Below are 20,138 nucleotides of genomic sequence, written 5' to 3' on the forward strand. Positions count from 1 at the left end.
TTAATGTAGATTCTGGTTTGGTGCTAGTACTGAGCCTGGAGCTACTGAGCAAAAGACTCAGGGCCCACTAGGCCAGCCACTGCCACCTGGGGCCGGCAGACCTCTGAAAGTTATCCAAGAAAGAGTGTAACATGGATGGAGCTGGCTGCTGCCCGGGAAATTGCCTCTGGCATTGCATGACTTGTGTGAGTCAGCAGAGTGGAGTGAGTGGAGTTCAGCAGGCCAATGCAGATTCAGATTTGGCCCTGTCAGGGAGGGCTCAACACAGGAAAGATGGCGCCTGCCTACAGGCTGCACGGGAGAATTCTACACAGGGAAGATGGACTGTCCCTCCAGTCCTCTCCGTAAAGCCCCACAACTCAGTCTCTTCCTGTATGTCTCTGACACCTTCCAAGCTATCATCCCTCCACCAGAGGACAGGGTAAGAACCTGCATAGGCCCTTTAAGAAGATGTCTGGGTTTTCCTCAACCTTCCATCCCATCAGGATGGTTAGAATCCCCAGTTTCTCACAGCCAGATATTGTAAGGGATCCTCTTCCCAGCACCAGTACTCCAGGCTGGGGAAACTTGTATGGGTCTGGGATCCCTCACTCCATTAGGGGTGTCCTCCACAGCTGAGATATTTGTACCCATTCTCAACCACCACACTTGGGTGTGGGGCCAGTCCATTCTCATCTCCACCTCTTCTACCAGTTTTGATGTGACTCCTTTATATCCTTAGTTATAAAACTTCTCTCCAGCTAGGTTTCTGATGATCCTCCAGGTTGATTGTTCTACAATTTATTTGTAGTTTTAACAGGGTAGTGGAAGGAAACAAGCACAGCATTTATTTACTCCACCATCTTGGATCCTTCTCTGATTCATGGACTTCTTAATTCTTTTTCTTTTTTTTTAATTTATTGGGGTGACAATTGTTAGTAAAATTACATAGATTTCAGGTGTACAATTCTGTATTACATCATCTATAAATCCCATTGTGTGTTTACCACCCAGAGTCAGTTCTCCTTCCATCACCATATATTTGATCCCCCTTACCCTCATCTCCCACCCCCCACCCCCCTTACCCTCTGGTAACCACTAAACTATTGTCTGTGTCATCGACTTCTTAACATATAACAATCCTTAGAATTTTACATTTTAAAGTCATAAAACACTCAAATTTAAAGTTTCCTAAATTTTATTTTCTGTATCTCAAATAAAGAAAAAGAAAGTCAAATACAATTATGATTATTGGAGTAGTAAGCCTTTTACTAATAAGGGAGTAGTTGTTATGTCCTGGGGAATTTTCAAGAATAAGCCTGCTCTATTTACTGTGTTTCCCCGAAAATAAGACCTAACCGGAAAATAAGCCCTGGCATGATTTTTCAGGATGACATCCCCTGAGTATAAGCCCTACTGCGTCTTTTGGAGCAAACCTTAATATAAGACCTGGTCTTATTTTCAGGGAAACATGGTAGTGAGCAGTATTTTGGTGTTTGTGAATTTAAATTTGTATGCTTTTTCCTAAAAGGTAGAATGGAAGATTATATATAAATAAATAGCTCTGTGTGTGTGTGTGTGTGTGTGTGTGTGTGTGTGTGTGAGAGAGAGAGAGAGAGAGAGAGAGAGAGAGAGAGAGAGAGAGAGAGAGAGAGAGAATTGGGTGGGAGGAAAGAGAGAAAGGGAAAAAGTGAGGAAAAGAAGTGCCATGGAAATGTATCTAATTTTAAATGGCTGCTTGCTTACAAATGCCTGGATGACCTTGGAAATGTAAATAAATCAGCATTTTGGATGTGATCTCTCTAAGTTTCACCAAAGTAGGGTCAGTACTCTGAAGACACTTCATTTAGAAGGCAGCACCTGGCGTACTTTAATTGGAGTATTCCTGGCTGATTTGCCTCTACGTTAGGAAGCAGAAGGGAACACTTTCCTCTTGCCATTAGCTCTAGGCCCTTCTTTTTGGCTTATGAAGAAATGTTAAAAGAACTAATATGTACAACTTAAGTAAATAGTGACTAAGGGGGGTATGCTAATTATATTCAAGAGTTTGAAAGCTGCATACACTGTGGAGGATGAGAAGTTACTTAGCCTGGTAACTGCATATTGCCAGGAGACACAAAATCACATTAATTTAAGCAAAGGGAGATTTAAACTAAACATCTGATCCCAGAATAAATATAACACTCAGCAATGTGAGCAAGCTTGTGGAAATAGGTTGAGATGTTTAAAATACCAAAATATTGAAATTTGCACTTCAAGAAATATTTATACAAAGGAAGAAAATAATAGATAGGAATAAGAGAAGGGATTGAGTTTTAGCCATGAACTTTGTTCCACCAGAGAATTTAACAACAGGTTAAGTGTCACATTCTGGCCTGAATCTGCTTAAGGTTGAGGGAGTGAAAGGAAATGGTGACAGGGCCCTTGGGTTAAGAGCAGCTCGTCAGAATGAACTGAAAGAATGCGAGAAATCTGCCCTGTTGGGGACAGACACACTGGGGCGAGTGGTGAGGAGCAAGAGAATCTGAGTACATTTTAGAATTTTGTGACTCAAGACTAATGCAGTGTATTCTATGCCTTGAAACAACAAACTGCAGTTGCTCGTATGAAAGAAATGGCATTGTTCCTGTTTCCACCAGGGGCTCTGTTGTTGTCTCCACACCTTTTTCTGCAATAATAACTCCACACCTCCTTAGGAGATGGCCAGAGATGCCCCATCCAGCCTGTACAGCAGCCGACTAAGCACATCCTTTCTTCCCCAGTGAAAGGGTTCTCTTATTAGTATCATTAAAAGGGAGTGGATTTATACACCAGCTTCTCTTACAAACATACTTGGCCACCTTTCAATACATAGCTCAATTTTCTTCAGCTATATGATATGTGGGATCTGACTCTAGTTTCTGCTTGTATTTTTTAAATCAGTTTGGCTAACTCAACAAACAGTTATGGAGTAACTAAGCTTGCCAAACCCTGTGCTGGTTCATGGGGATATTGCGAGTAAGACATGGTCCCTGAGGAATTTGCAATCTGGTTCTTTGGCTTTCTAGCAACAGAAAAGCTCCCATTTCCTCTCAGATCACTGTGGATTAATGAGAAATTCTCAAATGAAATAGGAGAGATAATGAGTTGTGGGCAAAGTCTCCTGTGGTTGCAAGTAAAAAAGTCTAGCAAGAAGTGCCAGGAAGTGCAAGAGTTTCAAACTCAGTCTCTAAGGGATAAAGGAAGAATGACAAGAAGGAGGGCTCAGAGATGTTGTTCAATATTTTAAATTCTTGTCAGGCTGCTTGTATGAAGGAAGATCATCTAGTCTCTCTCAACCAGTATTTAACTTGCACCTCGAGTCTCCCCCACTCTACAGAAACAGCTATGTATGCTGTATGCTGGAGATAAAGACAGCCATGAGGGTGGAGAAGAGTTATCATGGGCGAAGCAAAAATGATCTTTCTGCCTTATGAGTGGGGCACTCAAGGGAAAACCCCTCCTTTATCCTCAGGCAGTAAAGGAGGGAATTCTTCCTAGAGATGTGAGATTGAAAATTCATCCAGTGAGGATCTATTTTGTTACCTGCTCATTAGGAAAAAAAAAAAAAGAGAGAGATTATTAATACTTACTTTGGCGTGTAGGAATCGCAGGTCCAAAACCCAATAAGTATTGTTTTCCTAGTCCATCTTAACGTTTACTCTCATGGTGCCATCTTCCCAAACTGGTAGGGTCTTAGATGCTAAAGTAATCTTTTCCACTCCTGGAACTATTTACATCTCTCAGAAATTCAATATGCAAGATTGAGGTCCATTACTCACCATTTCTGAGTATTTTATGGGAATTGAAAAGAATTCAGTGTTGTTAGCCATCTGTAAGAAGACCGTCCTTGTTCTCTTTCTTCTATTGACAACTCTGTACTCACTTAGAAATAAAGTTGATGGGGCAGGACAGAAACCTTAAAACTTTCTGACATCATCTTTAACTCTTTTCTCACTCATTCAATCTATCATTATTTTCAAAATCAATAATTATGTCTCACTGACAATTCCCCCTTGGCACACCAAATTTTTAATGAGCTGACACCTATTTTTGCCTGCAGTTGTCAGAGTTGCCATTAGTCTTCAGGGTATTTACATTTAGCTAGACAATTCTCCATGTCAGTTAGTTGGCATGATGCTCAGTCTATGATGCAAGGATGCAGGATCTTTTTTTTTCTTCAAGCCCAAATCTTGCCCAGCTAATCCTATACAGTGGACTATTACCGTTTCTGATATTTCTGTTTCTATCGTATTCCCCTTCCATGACATGAGAAATCAGGTCTTACTACTTGCTTGAATGTGGAGAAGTAAAAAGGGGGAAAACACAGATGTGGGAAAAAAATTAGCCTTTTATAAATAATATACACTTATATACTTATAAACTAATTCTAAAACATTTTCAGTAGAAGCACGTGCTCGATAATGTTCAGGCCTTCAGAACCAAATAATTTTATATAACCGTTACCTTTTTGTTGTTGGGATTGCAAAGTTTCCTCAAAACTAATGATAGAGACATTGACAGAAGTCTTGAAGCTTGGAGTCTTCCTGACAGTTGGATTACAGAATGTAATCAAAGAGGCTCTGTGTTCTGCTGGGAGCCTAGTTAACAGGCTTAGCTGACATATTTAGACAGTGAATTTATCTCTGTGCTAGCTGTCTGTAATGTTGATTTGGCCATCAGGGAATTTCCAGAAAAAGAAAACAGCTTGTGGCCTTCGAGCAGAGCTATTAATTGGTACCATTTAGTGTAGGATGACCGGGAGCAAGGTTTCTTCATGATGGCGAGACTGTGTCCTTTACCCCCCTTCCAGCTGCTCTAATCCTACTCAAGCAGCAGTGGGGTTTTGCAACTTGGGGGCTTCGATCTAGCTCAAGTTGAAAGCCGTAGACCTTTCTGGCCAAGTTCTTCCTGCTCGTCCTCTTTTCCTCTTCACCTTTTCTTTCTCCTCTCCCCATGTTCCTCTTCCTCTTCATTATCTATCTCCCCTCTCCCTTCATTTAGGAAATCATTTAATCATTTATACTCCGTGTGAGGGTAGTTAAACAAGCCTACCAATCGTGAGATTTCTTTACTAAAATGGAAACATCCAGCTTTATAGAACTTTCCGAAAAGGCCCTCCAGACACCTAATCCCACTTACTCCAATGGTATTTAACTCCCTACTGCCACACCCATGTGTCACAGCCTGTCACAAAATGCACCATCAGCAGTACATCCTCATGGATCTGGTCCATGGCCTAAAACTCAACTGTGATATAGTTTCATACTGAACAATGAAGCCATAACAGCAAGACAGGCTTTTGAACTGACCCTTATGAACAGAATTCTACATAAACTGGGAAAGGAAAGTAACAGTTTCCCAAAGGAAGGCACTGCCCCTTCTCATAACAACTTTGGTTGAAAGAGTGATTTGCAGCATGGGGTGACTGATGATGTCAGTGCTTCACGCATAGCCCCTCCGAGCCCTTTCCAACTTGTATGAACCTCCCCTCATGTCCCACTTTGTCCTAAGCCCTTAACCAATGACTGAGGGGTATGGATATGTAAACACTCCAGCTTCTTGCCTCTTGGTCGGAACAACTTTGAACTGTTGTCCCCAGAGCTCCTTGAGGGATTAAGCTGACTTGCCTTCTGTGGAACTTGGCATTGCACCCTTGTTTGGCTTCTGTCTTGCCAGGTCCCATTTTTCCACTGCCTACCGGATTTCCTGGGAATACTTCCTCTTTAATCACTTTCACGTGACTTTTTGTCCTGGGGTCTGCTTTTGTGGAACCTGACCTCAGACAAAGCACACTGTTAAATTATTAAAAAGCCATGTGGATTGATCGTTCCTAAAAAGAAAACAAATAGGCCGATCTGCTGTGTCGTTTAAACGTTAAAAAACAATCATGCAAACCTCTGTTTTTCAGGAAGAGAATTTGAAGGAGAAGAAGAATATCTGGAGATTCTCGGTATCACCAGGGAGCAGTCAGGCAAATATGAGTGCAAAGCTGCCAATGAGGTTTCCTCGGCGGATGTCAAGCAAGTGAAGGTCACTGTGAACTGTGAGTATGGCGGCAGCCAGCAGAGGCTGTGTGCCCAGGGTCCACCTCCACCTCCAGTGAGCTCTACAGATCCCATTAGCAAAAGAATGCTGCATTTCAAGCAGATGTTTCTCTGGTCAGGGATGCACATTTATACATCTGACACATCCAAGGGCAGGATTTGGCCTTTGAATTTGATAAATCAACGCTATCAACTCTAAATATATCCCATAATACATTTAACAATACACTCAGTGTTTTACTCAGACTATAGAATTAAGAAAACATGATCAGACAGCACTAGCATTTATGGCAATCACTCTTCTGGTCTTTGTGGAGACAAAGGTCATACTACTTTGGAAAAAGCAACAATTCATATCCGCTTTAACTGGAATTTTCATCTTAATGCATTGTTTGTCAAAAAGGAATAACCCAAGATCACATATTATCCTCTGCTACTTAACTAATTGTCCTTGCAAACAAAGTCAAGCCACTGTGGTCAGATCCATGTGTCTCTGAGGGCTAACAGGGACACCTAATAAGTTAATTTTGGTAATCTATTTGTCCCAAATTGTGGGTATTAAAAAGTAAGATTTCTCAAGATGCATAGGTAAGGGGGCATATTTTGAACTTCTCAGATGAAAGGATCCTTAGATGTAGTTCAAAACAGACAGAGGGTGGGGGTGGATCCATATGATGTGCGTCACCCAACAAAGGAATAAAGAGAATTTGTTTACCCTGCTCAGCTAGGAGTGACTTTCCACATCATTCAAGTTTCCACATCACACAATTGTGGCTGGTGACAGGGATGAAGGGATGTCCTGACCGTTCTTCCGTCCTATACATTTCACATACACACTCAAATATACATCCTATGTACACACATATGGACATATAACACACATGCACACATATACACATACAAACACGCATGCACACAGACACTCATGCATAAATAACCCCTATTTGAAAGAATGCTTTAGACTGTGGTGAGTTACTTTTCATTATCTTAAGTCCCCCTATGCAGTTATCTATGTGCCAATGATTCTGTGTATATTCTCCGGCAATATAGGTATAATTGACCCCGTTTAAGAGTTTGAGACATTGAAGCCCAAGGAGATAAAATTGCCTTTCCAAGGTGGCACAGACAGCAGGTGGAAGAAAGCAATTCAGATTCAGGCCCCTTTGATTCTAAAACTCATACTCTCAGCAGAAAGAGGAGGAGAAGGAGGAGTTTTCAGTTGTTAGTACCTACTATGTGCAGCACTGGATTAAGGGATTTACATCTGTCATTTAATCCTCACAGTAAACTCATGAGGTAAACACTATGGGCCCAACTTCAAAAATGTGGAAACTGAGGCATAGATTGCTGAGGAAACTTGCCTAAGGTGACCCAGCTATGCTGGGCTGCACTCTATCCTGGGGCTTTTCTCCAGCCTTGCAGCCTTCTGAAACAAGACAGCAAAGCTCTTTCACACTGCACCTAGAAGAATCCAGTCACTACCCCTCTGCCGTAGACATTTATGGCTCTCATTTCCAAGAAGCAAGGGGCTGCGCTTGATGAGCTCTGAAGTGCTTTTATCCCCTCGCTGTCTGCATTTTTTTTAGTAATGGAGTTTTGAAATGCCACTATTACTATTCTTTTCCAGCACTGGGTGTGTTTCAAAGACACATTAATGATCTCAATGTTATAAAATGCTTTAGGACCTTTTTTTCACATGAAAAGCAATTTCTCTGGGTGTTTATATAAATTATAATTAGGTTAGTAGCTCCTTTTATGTACACACAGCCATGCCATCATCCTCCACCTCTTCTCTGACTTTTGGAGTTTAGATTTTATTTTCTCTTAATTGACCTTCCTCTTAATTAGATTTCTGAAAGTCCAATCATGGAGTACATAGAAAATATTTATGCTTCCATTGTGTGAAACATCAAAGTGGTCTGCATTGCAGATGGTTCCCAAGATCAAAGCCAGCCGCCTAGGCTGTTATTATTATTAGCTCAATTAGTCTGACATTGCTCCTTCTTGACTGTCACCAAACTGTAACTCAGAAGAAAATACTGATAATTTTCAAGAAAAGGCTTTTATGAAAATGTGAGCTTGTGTTAGTGATGAGTGAACCACAGAAAAATATGGACAGAACCTCAATTCTAAAAGAATACCTCATGACAAATTAATGAGCTTAGTTAGACATCCAGTATGTTCTAACCAGCAACACCGAGCACACGCCTGACCTTATAAAAAATTGCTCAGTAAATGAGTAGCTGAAAAACACACAGGTAAACTCTGCCTTCTTAACATTTCTCCAAGCTTTGCAAATGATGGTGGACACAAATCAAGAATTATTCTCATATCAATTTTCTTTGGAGTCACCTTTTTGCTCACACTTCATGAACTGTGTTTATATTTTATTAAAACAACTAGCCATTGCTCCTCTTGCCCTGTTCAAATAATTTGTTCTACTTAAATGTAACTGTGTTAAGTAGATGAAGACTCCAAGATTACATTACAGAGCCAGGTCTGGCTAGCAAAACTCAGGAATACTGAGAAGTATCTAGACTCACCTTTGTCACTTCATCTATGCCTGCCAACTATGGTATGAAAATGTCCCATTATTGAAACTGATTCCTCTTCCTTTTCAAAACACAGGGTTTGGAATTAGGTCAGGGTATCAAGATGGCTAAGATAATTAACGGCTGAATAGATTATTGTAATGAAACAGACCCTGCGTACCACTGGAAAAAAAAAAAAAAAAAAAAATCCCAGTGCTGGTAATTTTCTCCTACCAGCATTTTAGTGATTCCTTTACTCAGTTGCCAACAGGTATTTGTTGCAGGGCACCTAGAAGCTAGAACAGTAAACAAGAGAGACATAACAGTTTCTCCTCTTTTGTTCACAAGCTGGACCATAGAGTCTCTCCTTTTTTTTTTTTTTTAAATTCTCTTAGATAATCTTTCTCCACAGGTGATCTGTGCATCGCACCTAGCCATTTGATATGCCAAATCTCTTTTCTACATAGTAGGAGGTCCTCGAGTTTACAGAAGCTAAATAATTGAATTGAAATCAACTTAAAAAGCTTAGTAAAATTTTATACAATAGGCAGGACTTTTGGTTTCTTGTATCTTATGTACAGCAAAGCTGCTAATTTCTTCCAGATACCAGCCCAAGGAACAGTTGTCCTTTCATTCCAGTTTCTATGAATAATTCTTCAATTTCAGTTCTCACGGTGCATTAAAAGGGGCTCTACTTATGGGTTTGTCACATACTAGTGCCCAGTATACGGAGGATAATATCTAGTGCATAGTAAATGTCTAATAAATACAGCCTATTAATTTATTTTGACTCTTCCTATACTGGACTCTTTTCCTATTCCTGGAGAAATTCTTCTCAAAAATCTGCCCCAACTCTCAAGACTGCCCCTCACACCATTGACCAGCTAAGATGCCTACCTGCTGCCTTCCCACAGCTATCTCTCCAACTTGGTTCACATTGTTACTCTTTATAACTTCTTTTCTTCTACTTGTCTCCCTGTGAAACCAGCTCTGCCTCCACCCTGTCATCCAGAGCTAACCAACACCACATAGTCGCAGGGAGGCATGAGACGCTGGTATTTCTGAAACTCGTCCTTATATTTGATAGCCATTTATTTAGAGGAAGCGGAGGTTACTACCATACACCGTTGGGACTGGAGAGCTCTATTGTCCCCAGATAATATATATGTATTTTAACTGGACTCTTCAGTGCTCTGATTCAAAAAGCATCTGATGAGGAAACTTTAGAAAACTAATTGCTCAATGTAGAACCAGCTGGCTACCTTCACTAGCTATTCATAGCTTCACCTATCCATTCTCCATGGCAACCTTTAGTTTATTCATGTATTTGGGAAGTATCAGTAGAGACATGTCCTAATATTTATGATCTATTATGGAATCTTCAGAGGAACTACTCAGTAAGAATCCAGAGTTACTGTAATTTTCTACCATAACTTTGCAATGTGAACAAAAACCATAACTTTCTGAGTACCTTCAGAGTACCAAAACTATACTAAAGATATTGTATGATTCACTGCAGTCATCACACTGACAGTGACCAGCCAAAGGGGAGTCACAGTGGTCCCAGCCTGCCGCAGCAAGAAGGAATATTTACTTTATCACAGATAGACGTTGTTTAGTATGTGTAGTATTTCTGGTAGATAGTGATTTTGAAAAAAGAACTTTTAGTCACTTTCATTATTGTTTCTAAATTCTCTATAGACAATACCTGTCTTATTGCCTGCATTCTTTGCCCCCACCCCCATTGGCCCAACACTGCACACTGGGAGATAATTGAATCATCCTCATTCAAAAAGGATAAAAACAAAGCTCAGAGTAGGTAAGCATTTTCGGCCACAAAAATCAAAGAACTTGTGAGTGGTAGAGTTAGGACTCTAACTGGAGTCTAACTCCAAAGCTCTCTTTCCTTCTGTGACTCCATGTGATAAAAGCAATAAAAATAATAAATGTAATCACTTTAGGTGTTAAACATGCTCTCATATACGTGATTTCGTTTGATCTTTACATCAAACCTGAAAGATAGGTAGGCAGGTGTCATCATCTACATTCACAGGTCAGGAGCTTCAGGAAGACAGCATGTCGCCTCTAGGAGGTGACAATCTAAGAGACAGAATTTGAGCCCACATCTTCCGATTCCTAATGTGGGTTTATATCCACTATGTCACTGCATATTGTGCCATTTTTTGGTACCCTGTAATAGCAGAAATATGTAACATTTACCTTTTAAGCTATCAGCATGCTCCTCTAAATGGTCTCTTTCCTTATTTGGAATTCAGTTTTCTCTAAAGAAATTCATTCCAGTGGAAACACAGAGAGTTTCAGAACATGAGCTTCAGAAAGATGGGTTCAAATCCAGACTCCATCAAATGCTGGCTATGTGAATTTGGACAAGTTGCTAACCCCATGTAGGTCTGTCTTCTCATTTATAAAGTAGGTTAATAATCCTTACCTCCTAGGGCTATTATTTGGATAGAAAGATTATCTAAAGCCGAGTAGGGTGCTGGCACATGGTAAATGCCTATAAATTGAATTCTTTATTAAGAATTGTGTTATTTTATAACTATTATTCCAAATATTAGGAAGAATACATGAATGATATTTTGTTTGCTAGGCCACTGTCATTTTTATCCTATTCATTCTCATTGAAAGAGTCTTGTTATTGGTGATATAAGAAAAAACCCTTATTAATATTCTCAGAACCCAGAATTTTGAAATAATAAAAACTGGAAGAGTCCTTTGACAATTGGCAAGCTATTCCAAAGTCACATAAAGAATAACAATGGACTTCTGTGCAGCATTTTTATTAAGTCTCATTTTTATTATAACCATATTTTGAGCAAGGACGTCTATTATTTTAATTACAATAGGCATGCCACAATATGATTTGTAATAATTTTTCTTAGCCTCACCTATACAGAATTAATTACAAATGAATTTTGAAATATTCATTCCAATAAGCCATGAACAAATAGACCTGCACCATTGTGTCATTTGAGAAATATTGGAAACAACAAGCTCTTCATACATCTATCACTACCTGTGAATTTACCCGAGTACAAGAAACTTTCTAGAATTTCAAGGCAGTCGTTGGCCTTCGTAATTGACTAGTGCCATCTTGCCCCAAGATTAGTGCACTTAATTGTGTTCAACCCTGGTTCACTGCCACCTTTCCCATGTCTCTGAAGAGTTAACAAATAGCTTACTACTTAGTTACTCTGGTTCTGAACACATTGAGAAATAAGTAAAAGAGTAGTATGGGACGCCCATTTGCCCCCATCATTAGAGATCAAAGTGATTAGTGGTAGGAACTTTTGTAGCTGACTTACCTCCATCATGGCAGCCTTGGACTGGGGCAGGCCTGCCTACCTGAGAAAGGGAAGGGAAGAGCCCCAAGTAAGACTTCATAGTTGAGAAGCAGAGGTTCTTCTCTACTCCCCAACAGAAGCTTGGTCCCCAAAGGAAGAAGGTGAAAAGATGAGCCAACCAAACCTAGTTTGTTCTTCCCAAAATTTTCAGTCAGAAAACCCATTCTTCCCCCTAGGTCTCAGAGCAGGGATATAGACTAAATAATCTCCTGCCACATGGAAAGAAACATCCAGAGTGAGGAAGAATTCTCCCATGAAACTGTAGAACTGAGACCTGTATTCCTGGTCCCCTGGAGGAGGGACTGGAAGGCATCCACTGTGGCATTATTACATTGAGGTGCCACCGCTAGCAGCACCAGAGGTAGAGGTGGTGGAAGGTGTAGCGTCTTGGTCCAGGTTTAGGGCTGGTTGAGCAAAGCGACAGTCATCATTAAGGATTTATCAGTTATAACCATGTGGCTCTGGAAACAAACTAGTTAAAACTCATTTTACAAATTGAGAAATTAAACAAAGCAATAGAATCACAACCAAGATTATTTCTCCAGCCAACATGCTAGATTGTGGAGTCATTGGCAGTTTTAGAACCTAATACAGATGACCTTTGAACAACATGAGGGTTAGAGGCACCAACCCCTGTGCAATCAAAAACTCCGCACATAGCTTTTGACTCCCCCCAAACTTAACTTCTAATAGCCTACTGTTGACCAGAAGTCTTACCCCTAACATAAACAATCAATTAACACATATTTTGCATGTTGCATGTGTTTTATAATGTATTCTTACAGTAAAGTAAGCTAGAGAAAAGAAAATGTTAATACATTTATAGTATTTATTGAAAACAAATCCACATATAAGTTGGAACACACAGTTCAAACCCATGTTGTTCAAGGGTCAACTGTGCAGTGCAGAGGTGAGCATGGGAAACTAATACTCAGTGTTTTACTGCTGATCATCTGTTTCTCTTCTTATGTATCTTACCTCAGTGGATGGCATCACCTAGATGTTCAAGCCAGAAGCTGGGGTGTTATCTTTGACACTCTTTCTTTTCCTCACTCTTCACATCTAATCTTGTCAGTTCTGAAGCTCCATATCTCTCAATCTGAATCTGTCCATTGCCTTTCGGCCCCTTTATCACAAACCAAGTGCAGGCTCTCTCTGGAATCCTTCAACAATCTCCAAATAGACTTCCTTGCCTCTGGTTCCAGCATTTTATAGATGAAGAAATTGAAGCAGTGTGACTCTCGACAAGGTCTGAACTCTATAATGAGGAAGGACAATGGGAAACAGAGCCCAGATTTGAGCTCAGGTCTATCACACTTTAAATGCAAGCTTTTAACCTCTCTTTGATGTTCCATCCCTATACAAATACCTAACCCCCATCACAGCTACCCCCAGTTATTGCGTTATTTTTTGAACTAATGTTCTCTCATGATCTATATAACCAATCATAGAATGAAAGAATTTTAAATGGAACCCCTTGGTGATCATTTTAAGTTAACTCCTTGTTTTAAAAGAGGAGAAGTGAGGATGCTTTACGAGCATCCTCGGTAAGGATGCTTGCCTAGGCCACAGTCTGGTTAAGGGAAGAGTCAAAATCAGACCTCCGGTGTCCTATTTCTGACTGCAAACCCTGACTCCTAATCCATGGAATAAATCAGTGAGTTAATTTTGAAAGTTAGCAATGTAAGGGTTAAATGAGTTATGGGTATAAAAATATATTTGGGTCATAATGATACAAACTGCTCATTTGTAAAGAATGGGCAGTTGTGACTAGAATTGGGATTTTTTTTTTTAATAGCTGGAAGGGATGCTATCGATCATTAAAGTGTGGTTTCCTCATTATATAGGTAATAAAACCAAAGCTCAGAAAGATAAAGTGTATAATGGGAGGTCCACACAAGCGAATTGAAATTAAATTTCAGGACTCCTAGTTTCCAACCCAGGGTTCTTTCCACTCATCATGTTGCCTGTTTGTACCTATACAAAAATGAGCAGATAAGTCTAAAGCAGCAGCAACAACCGCCACCACCACCCACTTTGGCACGCCTGTTTATACACGGACTGGTGGTGCTTATCCAAACATGCTCTAACTCCCCTTCTCTGACAGTGATTTAAAGATATCCAAGCTGATGTGAAAATGAAATGGGGGAGAAAATTGCAGACTAACTAGATGCTTTTGCACATCTTTTCTTACTAAGATTGGAGTCTTATATAGGCAGAAAACTTGGAAAAAAATTTGTGGATATGAAGAAAGACTCCAGAAATAAGTGAGCTGAACCAGGTACTGAACAGATTTAAGTGAATTTTGTATACTACAGATCACTTTACTATTTTCCCTAAATAAGCTTTTTCCTCTACAAAGTCTAAACAGATTGTTTGGGTAAATTTGTTCCATGTGCGTGCAGCCAAGTTGCCATTTTCTGGCAAATAGCCTTTGGACATAAAATTATTTTTCTCTTTGAAGGTCCATAACCTGAACAAACACAGCATCATCAAGCCAGGACCTCACGTCTACCATCCTACCTCAGTCATGTGGACCTGTAAACACTTGTTCTACTCGCCACAGGATTCTTTGAAAGAATCGTGTTAAATTCGAATGTCGGATGTGTTTTGTTACTGTTTTGCAGCCCAATCCTAAGCAGCAAGAATCAAGTGCACAACTGCCAGAGAGAATAGAAAACTGATACACCAGAAAGACTTCTATGTACCAAGATAGATCTCAAACTGTACCTTCATACATAGAAGCAAAATTTACCAAGGTCATAGATATTAGGGAACACATAGGAGAAAAAAAAGTAAGGTGTTTGTTTGTCTTTCTGCAGTTCTGAAACAATATCAGGCTAAGCTTGGGTTGGGAGCACTTTAGCCCTGTGTTATTTTCATGTGACTTCTTACTGTCATCTCAGACTGTAACAATCCTAATGATGATAATGATGATGATGAAAAAGAAAAATGCTCAAATTATACATTGAAATCTCAAGTCCTTTAGTATCACCACTTAACTTATAAAAAAAAAATCTATGTAAATATTATAACCTATGGTTGAAATAAATGATGGTCTATTGGAGCAGGAAAAAAAGATTCCTAGATTCTATTTCCATAAAACCCTGTTACGTGTCCCATTTAAGTAAACCAAGTCTACATTTTCATTAATTATCTCTTATTTTTATTTAATTTCCATTAATTGTCTCTTATTTTTATTTAGTTTTCTGATCTCATAATTCATAGAAATGGAGCTTTAAGACTATTTTTTCCTGCACTTCTTCAGAGTCTCTTTTCTAATTTCTTCTTGTATGGAACTTCTGGAGTGTTCTCTGACTGTCATGGAAACTGTGTGCCTACTGTGTGCCTATCCTTCCCACAGATCCTCCCACTATCACGGAATCCAAGAGCAACGAAGCCACCACAGGGCGACAAGCTTCACTCAAATGTGAGGCCTCTGCAGTGCCTGCACCTGACTTTGAGTGGTACCGAGATGATACCAGGTATGTATGTACAAACCTGCCATGCCCCCACCACTCTGCTAGGTGAGGGCACCAGAAACCCTAATGACAAAAACAAGCCCAACTCTAATTATTTAGGCCTATACTATTAGACTCTTTCTTTTCCAGATCTCTTTATCAAGTGCTTTGGGGCCTGTAGCTCTTAAGCTGAAAAAGCCCCAAAGCACTCAGGTTCCATGCAGAGAGTGAGGTAGGTGCTTCAGTGGGTAATTTCCACCTGCATGTCTTTCTTGCCTATAGTGGAAACCAAAGCCCAGGGAAACTCATCCATCCCCGAGTCTGCTCTGTGGATGGACATTGCTTCAGATAATATGGAATTGCAAAATTGCAATGAGGATTTGAGCAGGGAACAACCAACTCCAACTACTTCCTTTCTCTCCTTTTCCTCCAATATAACGATGAAAAAGGAATTACTATGCCAAATCGTCACCAGTGTTTCTTTTCGCTCTTCTGTTTTTGAACTCTTAGGATAAACAGTGCCAATGGCCTTGAGATTAAGAGTACGGAGGGCCAGTCCTCCCTGACAGTGACCAACGTCACTGAGGAACACTATGGCAACTATACCTGCGTGGCTGCCAACAAGCTGGGGGTCACCAACGCCAGCCTAGTCCTTTTCAGTAAGTATGCCAAGGCAGGCCCGATGTGGGAGAACTACATGGTTGGAATTCTCCCATGGAAAACTTAAAAAACAACTTTGTATTTATTAAGGGTAAATGTATAGAAACATCAGAATATAGTCACTGAAACAGAAATACAGGTTCTCAATCCCTATGCATAAGACTAGGTTTACAAATGAAATAACAACGCTCTCTTCCCTGGCTTATTTTTGATAACTGACTTGTTTTCTTTTTGTTTCTTTGCTTGTTTGTTTAGTTTACTTTGTTTTTTTTGTTTTTGTTTGTTTTTCTGGTTGGCTAAACTGAAAGAATATTCAGAGAACAAATATCTCTTTGGTGATGGTCTCTTTCAAGAGCAGAGGTGATATAAGATCCTAGAATATGGATGGCAGTGAAAAAATGGCAGTGATAAGAGTGATTAAGGAAGAAATGTTCAGTGAAGATGGATTAGGTGCTGGGAGAAGAGAGAGGCTGGAACAAGAAAGTGTGTTACTAACAGCACAACAGAAAGGGTGGAACCAATGATTAAAACATAATATAAAATCTAAAGGAGGAAAAATGGTTGCAGAAAGGTTTCCATATGACAGCAGAAAACATTGCTTGCCTGATACATTTTTGGAAGAGAGGTAGAATGATAGGCGAGAGGAGCCTTTCTGAAATCCTAAAGGCAGACTAGGGAGGAGTCAGTTGTGTTCCTGACATTAGTAGGAGAGCGCATTGTGGAGCCTTGCTTTGTAGCAGGATGTTGTAATCAGGTTATCTGACCCCTCTGCCTTGTGGCCCAGTAGCTAGGGGCACAGAAGCAAATGCTCCCTGAGAAACAGAAGTGTAATGGGTGAGATCAGGGAAAATGATAAAATTGGCCTTCAGCTTCTCATTCATAACTCCCGTAGACTTCAGTCTCTAACAGTTGGATGGGATACAGCTATAAAATGCTGTATCGATATGAAGTTTAAAATTCATATCCCTGTTTACTTGTCTCCAAAGACCAAAGATCAGCGTTCTTTGCTTCAGATAGAGACATCAATATCTCAAGACACTTGAGAAGACATTTGTTAAGAAATATAGTTACCAGTTTCATTCCTGACATAAATAGGGGAGAAAAATCAGCCTCAACTATGAATTTGAGATTCTGACAAGTAGAAGGTGATCTGGTTAAGTAGAACAATATACACTGAACAAGAGGTTTTATAAGGCTTGGAAAAGAGAAAATGGGCAATTGGATGAGTTAGAGAAAGTGAGCAACTATAAATTTTCATTAAAGTATCTTTCCTGTTCCTCCCAGAAGAAGTGTGCTAATGATATATTTCAAATAATAAATAAAATGATACCTATGGACTGAGAGAGAGGAAGGGGAGGAGGATGAAAGGATGGAATACCTGAGGAGGACAGAGAGTGCATGGGCTGAGCTAAAGATAACGGAGATACTGGTAGTCTGAAAGGTAATCTCAAGCCCTACAATAACATTGCCCTATTCACAAAAGGTCATTTAAAGGATTTTTAAAAGTAGTTCGAATTAAGAAATGTCCAGTAAAATGTCAAGAATCTTACAGAATTTCTACCTGTAAACTGAGAATCAAGGACCTGGACAAGTGTATCATAATTATATTGCCCTTGATAATTTCACAGAAGTCACCCTCAGTTACATATCTGAGAAGTGACAGTGCTGTGATGACCGATATGCTACCACCCAGTGGGCCCACACTGCCCCCTGCAGAAGTGCCCACATAGGCACGCAGAGGCAGCTATGCATCAGTATTCAGTTTTGCATTGATTTCCCACCTTATGGGAAAGTTAGGAGGTGTGATACTCACAGAAGAATAGAATTTGAAAGGTCATTAGGCTTTGAGGTGAAAAGAAGCTGCTAAAATCACCAGAAATTAGTGAGTTTATTGCCCTATGTCTTAGACCCAAGGCCTAAGTGTGGACTTGTGCTTCTTATGTAACAGGGATGGCACTTCCACCACACCCACCCCACCACCACCATTTAGGTTTCTGAGGTGCATTGTTGCAGGCTTCATAGCTGAATCCTTGGAAATGCAGCTCTATAGTAGCCTATTTTCCACCAGAAAGAAAAAGAGAGGGGGGGAGGGAGGGAGGGAGGGAGGGAAGGAAGGAAGGAAGGAAGGAAGGAAGGAAGGAAGGAAGGAAGGAAGGAAGGAAGGAAAGGCGGGAGGAAGAGAGGGAGGGTGGCTTTGAGGGAGAGCTAGAAGAGGAACGGGAAAAAGGAAGAAAGAAAAAGTACATGTGTGAACAGATTGCCCATCACTTAGATTCAAAGTAGAGGGGTTTAGTGGGAAGAAGGAAGACACAGTTGGTGGCGGTGCTTTTCCACAGCCCAGGGTCAGGAGGGGAGTGATGTGTGGGAGGGCAGCTGAGGCTGGCTGCGCTGACAGAGAGCACTGTGTGGGCAGCGGGGTGTTCTGCTGACCCAGCCAGGCCAGAGCACACGAGGCAGCTGGTGAGCTGCTGCCAGCCAGAGGCGGCAGCAGGTAGAAACCAGAGCCAGAGCCCCTGAAGAGTTCACGATTATCCATCTTCACTGATGCATCAGCACATTTTCAGTGCTCACCGCAGTGACGTATGCTGGCTTTTTACACAGTGTCAGTGTGCGGTCACTGGTATAGATTGCCCTCCACCATATACATAGCACATGTACTTTTGCACTCTCCAGTCAAATGTTGGTCTCCAAAGGGGTCAAAATAATGGAATGAGAGTGTAAGAAAACACTGTCCGTACGGTAATTTTTTCCTCATTTAAACCAGTCCTTTCTCCTTTCTTGTTCTCCACACATTCTAGCATTCTGTTTGCCAAGGATCCATACCACCTCAATGTATAGATCCAAGTAATGCCTTTTATACCGTTTCCTTCATCCTGCGCAAAGGGATCCATTGTATAATTTTTCTGAACACATTAATCCAATGGTACAGTGTGGAGTGTGTATGGGCAAGGATTCAGCTCCTTACTCCTTGTGGGATTGGGGCCGTATGCATCATGTGAATGAAGACTTGGACTTCTGATGATGCCAAGAGAAGTTTCATCACCGTCATATGTAACGTAATAGATTCCATGCTTCCACACTGATGACTCTGATGTACCCACAAAGGACACTGATCTTGTTTCAGTGCTTACATTGAGTTACTTTTAAAGCAACAAACAGGGAGGAAGAATAAGGGTGATGATTTTAACAGCATCACTTCTTATCAAAAGAGTGCTTACAAGGGACTCGGCATATGTGTTAAACGCTTAACATACATGATCTCATTTAATCATCAGGACGGCCCTATTAGGTATGTATACTTCTCCGTTATACAAAGAGGTTGAATAACTAAGTAAGGCTGCTGGTATTTAAATTCTGGTAATCTGTTTCCAGAGTCCAAGCTCTAGACCAACTCATCATCTAGATTTGTTTATGCAGGAAAATGTTAGGAGATGTATGTTTTGTTGTTTGGAGGTGAGGAGACATTTAATTTCTTTCTCTTTTTTTCAGTTAGTGAGGCCTTTCCACTGACTATTCCTGCCCACCCAAGAGCACTGCTTCTGTCACCTCCCACTTCCATTTCCATTAACTCCTGCCAGCCTGGGTCTACTAGATTCATTAGACCACTGACTTCACTTTGTCACCTTGAGAATCTGAGCTAATGTTTCAGCCTAGTGGTCAGCATTTGACCCTTGAGGGGATGAGTCCCATAGGACCATTAAAGGACAGGATAGATCAACATGTGGATTGGTAAGGTTCTTTACTCTGATGTTTGAGACTCCTGAGTAAAAAAGAATAAAAATACAAAGAAATCTGCACTGGTCCATACCACATCAGTGTGTAGGCCGTTTTTACATTTTCTTTTTAATTTTAAAAGATTATTAACTTGTAAACCTGTACTGGATTAAATTTCAAGTAGTACCGAAGCAACCCAGCCCGGAGAGAGCCCTTAAAAACAAGGGCCTCCGAGCTTCGTTAGAAACCATTTTAAGCTATTGTCCTAGGGGCCCAGTGTTTAAATGTGCACCACTCAATGATGCTAGTTAAGGCTTTGCAAAGCCTCTTAACCAGCTACTTCTGGATGCCACATAATGAAAC

General features: G+C 40.5%; 1 protein-coding gene across 2 annotated transcripts in view; it reads left to right on the forward strand.

Annotated features, from left to right (window-relative positions):
- Positions 1 to 20,138, forward strand: part of LSAMP (limbic system associated membrane protein) — a 591,098-nt gene that overhangs the window by 541,617 nt on the left and 29,343 nt on the right. For both annotated transcript variants that reach the window (XM_019734849.2, XM_019734850.2), the window contains exons 4-6: positions 5,909 to 6,043; positions 15,305 to 15,425; positions 15,912 to 16,060. In XM_019734849.2, coding sequence (XP_019590408.1) covers positions 5,909 to 6,043; positions 15,305 to 15,425; positions 15,912 to 16,060 — 405 coding nt within the window. The remainder of the gene's footprint in view (positions 1 to 5,908; positions 6,044 to 15,304; positions 15,426 to 15,911; positions 16,061 to 20,138) is intronic.

The sequence above is a fragment of the Rhinolophus sinicus genome, linkage group LG01, assembly GCF_036562045.2.
Source record: "Rhinolophus sinicus isolate RSC01 linkage group LG01, ASM3656204v1, whole genome shotgun sequence".
NCBI classification, from domain to species: domain Eukaryota; kingdom Metazoa; phylum Chordata; class Mammalia; order Chiroptera; family Rhinolophidae; genus Rhinolophus; species Rhinolophus sinicus.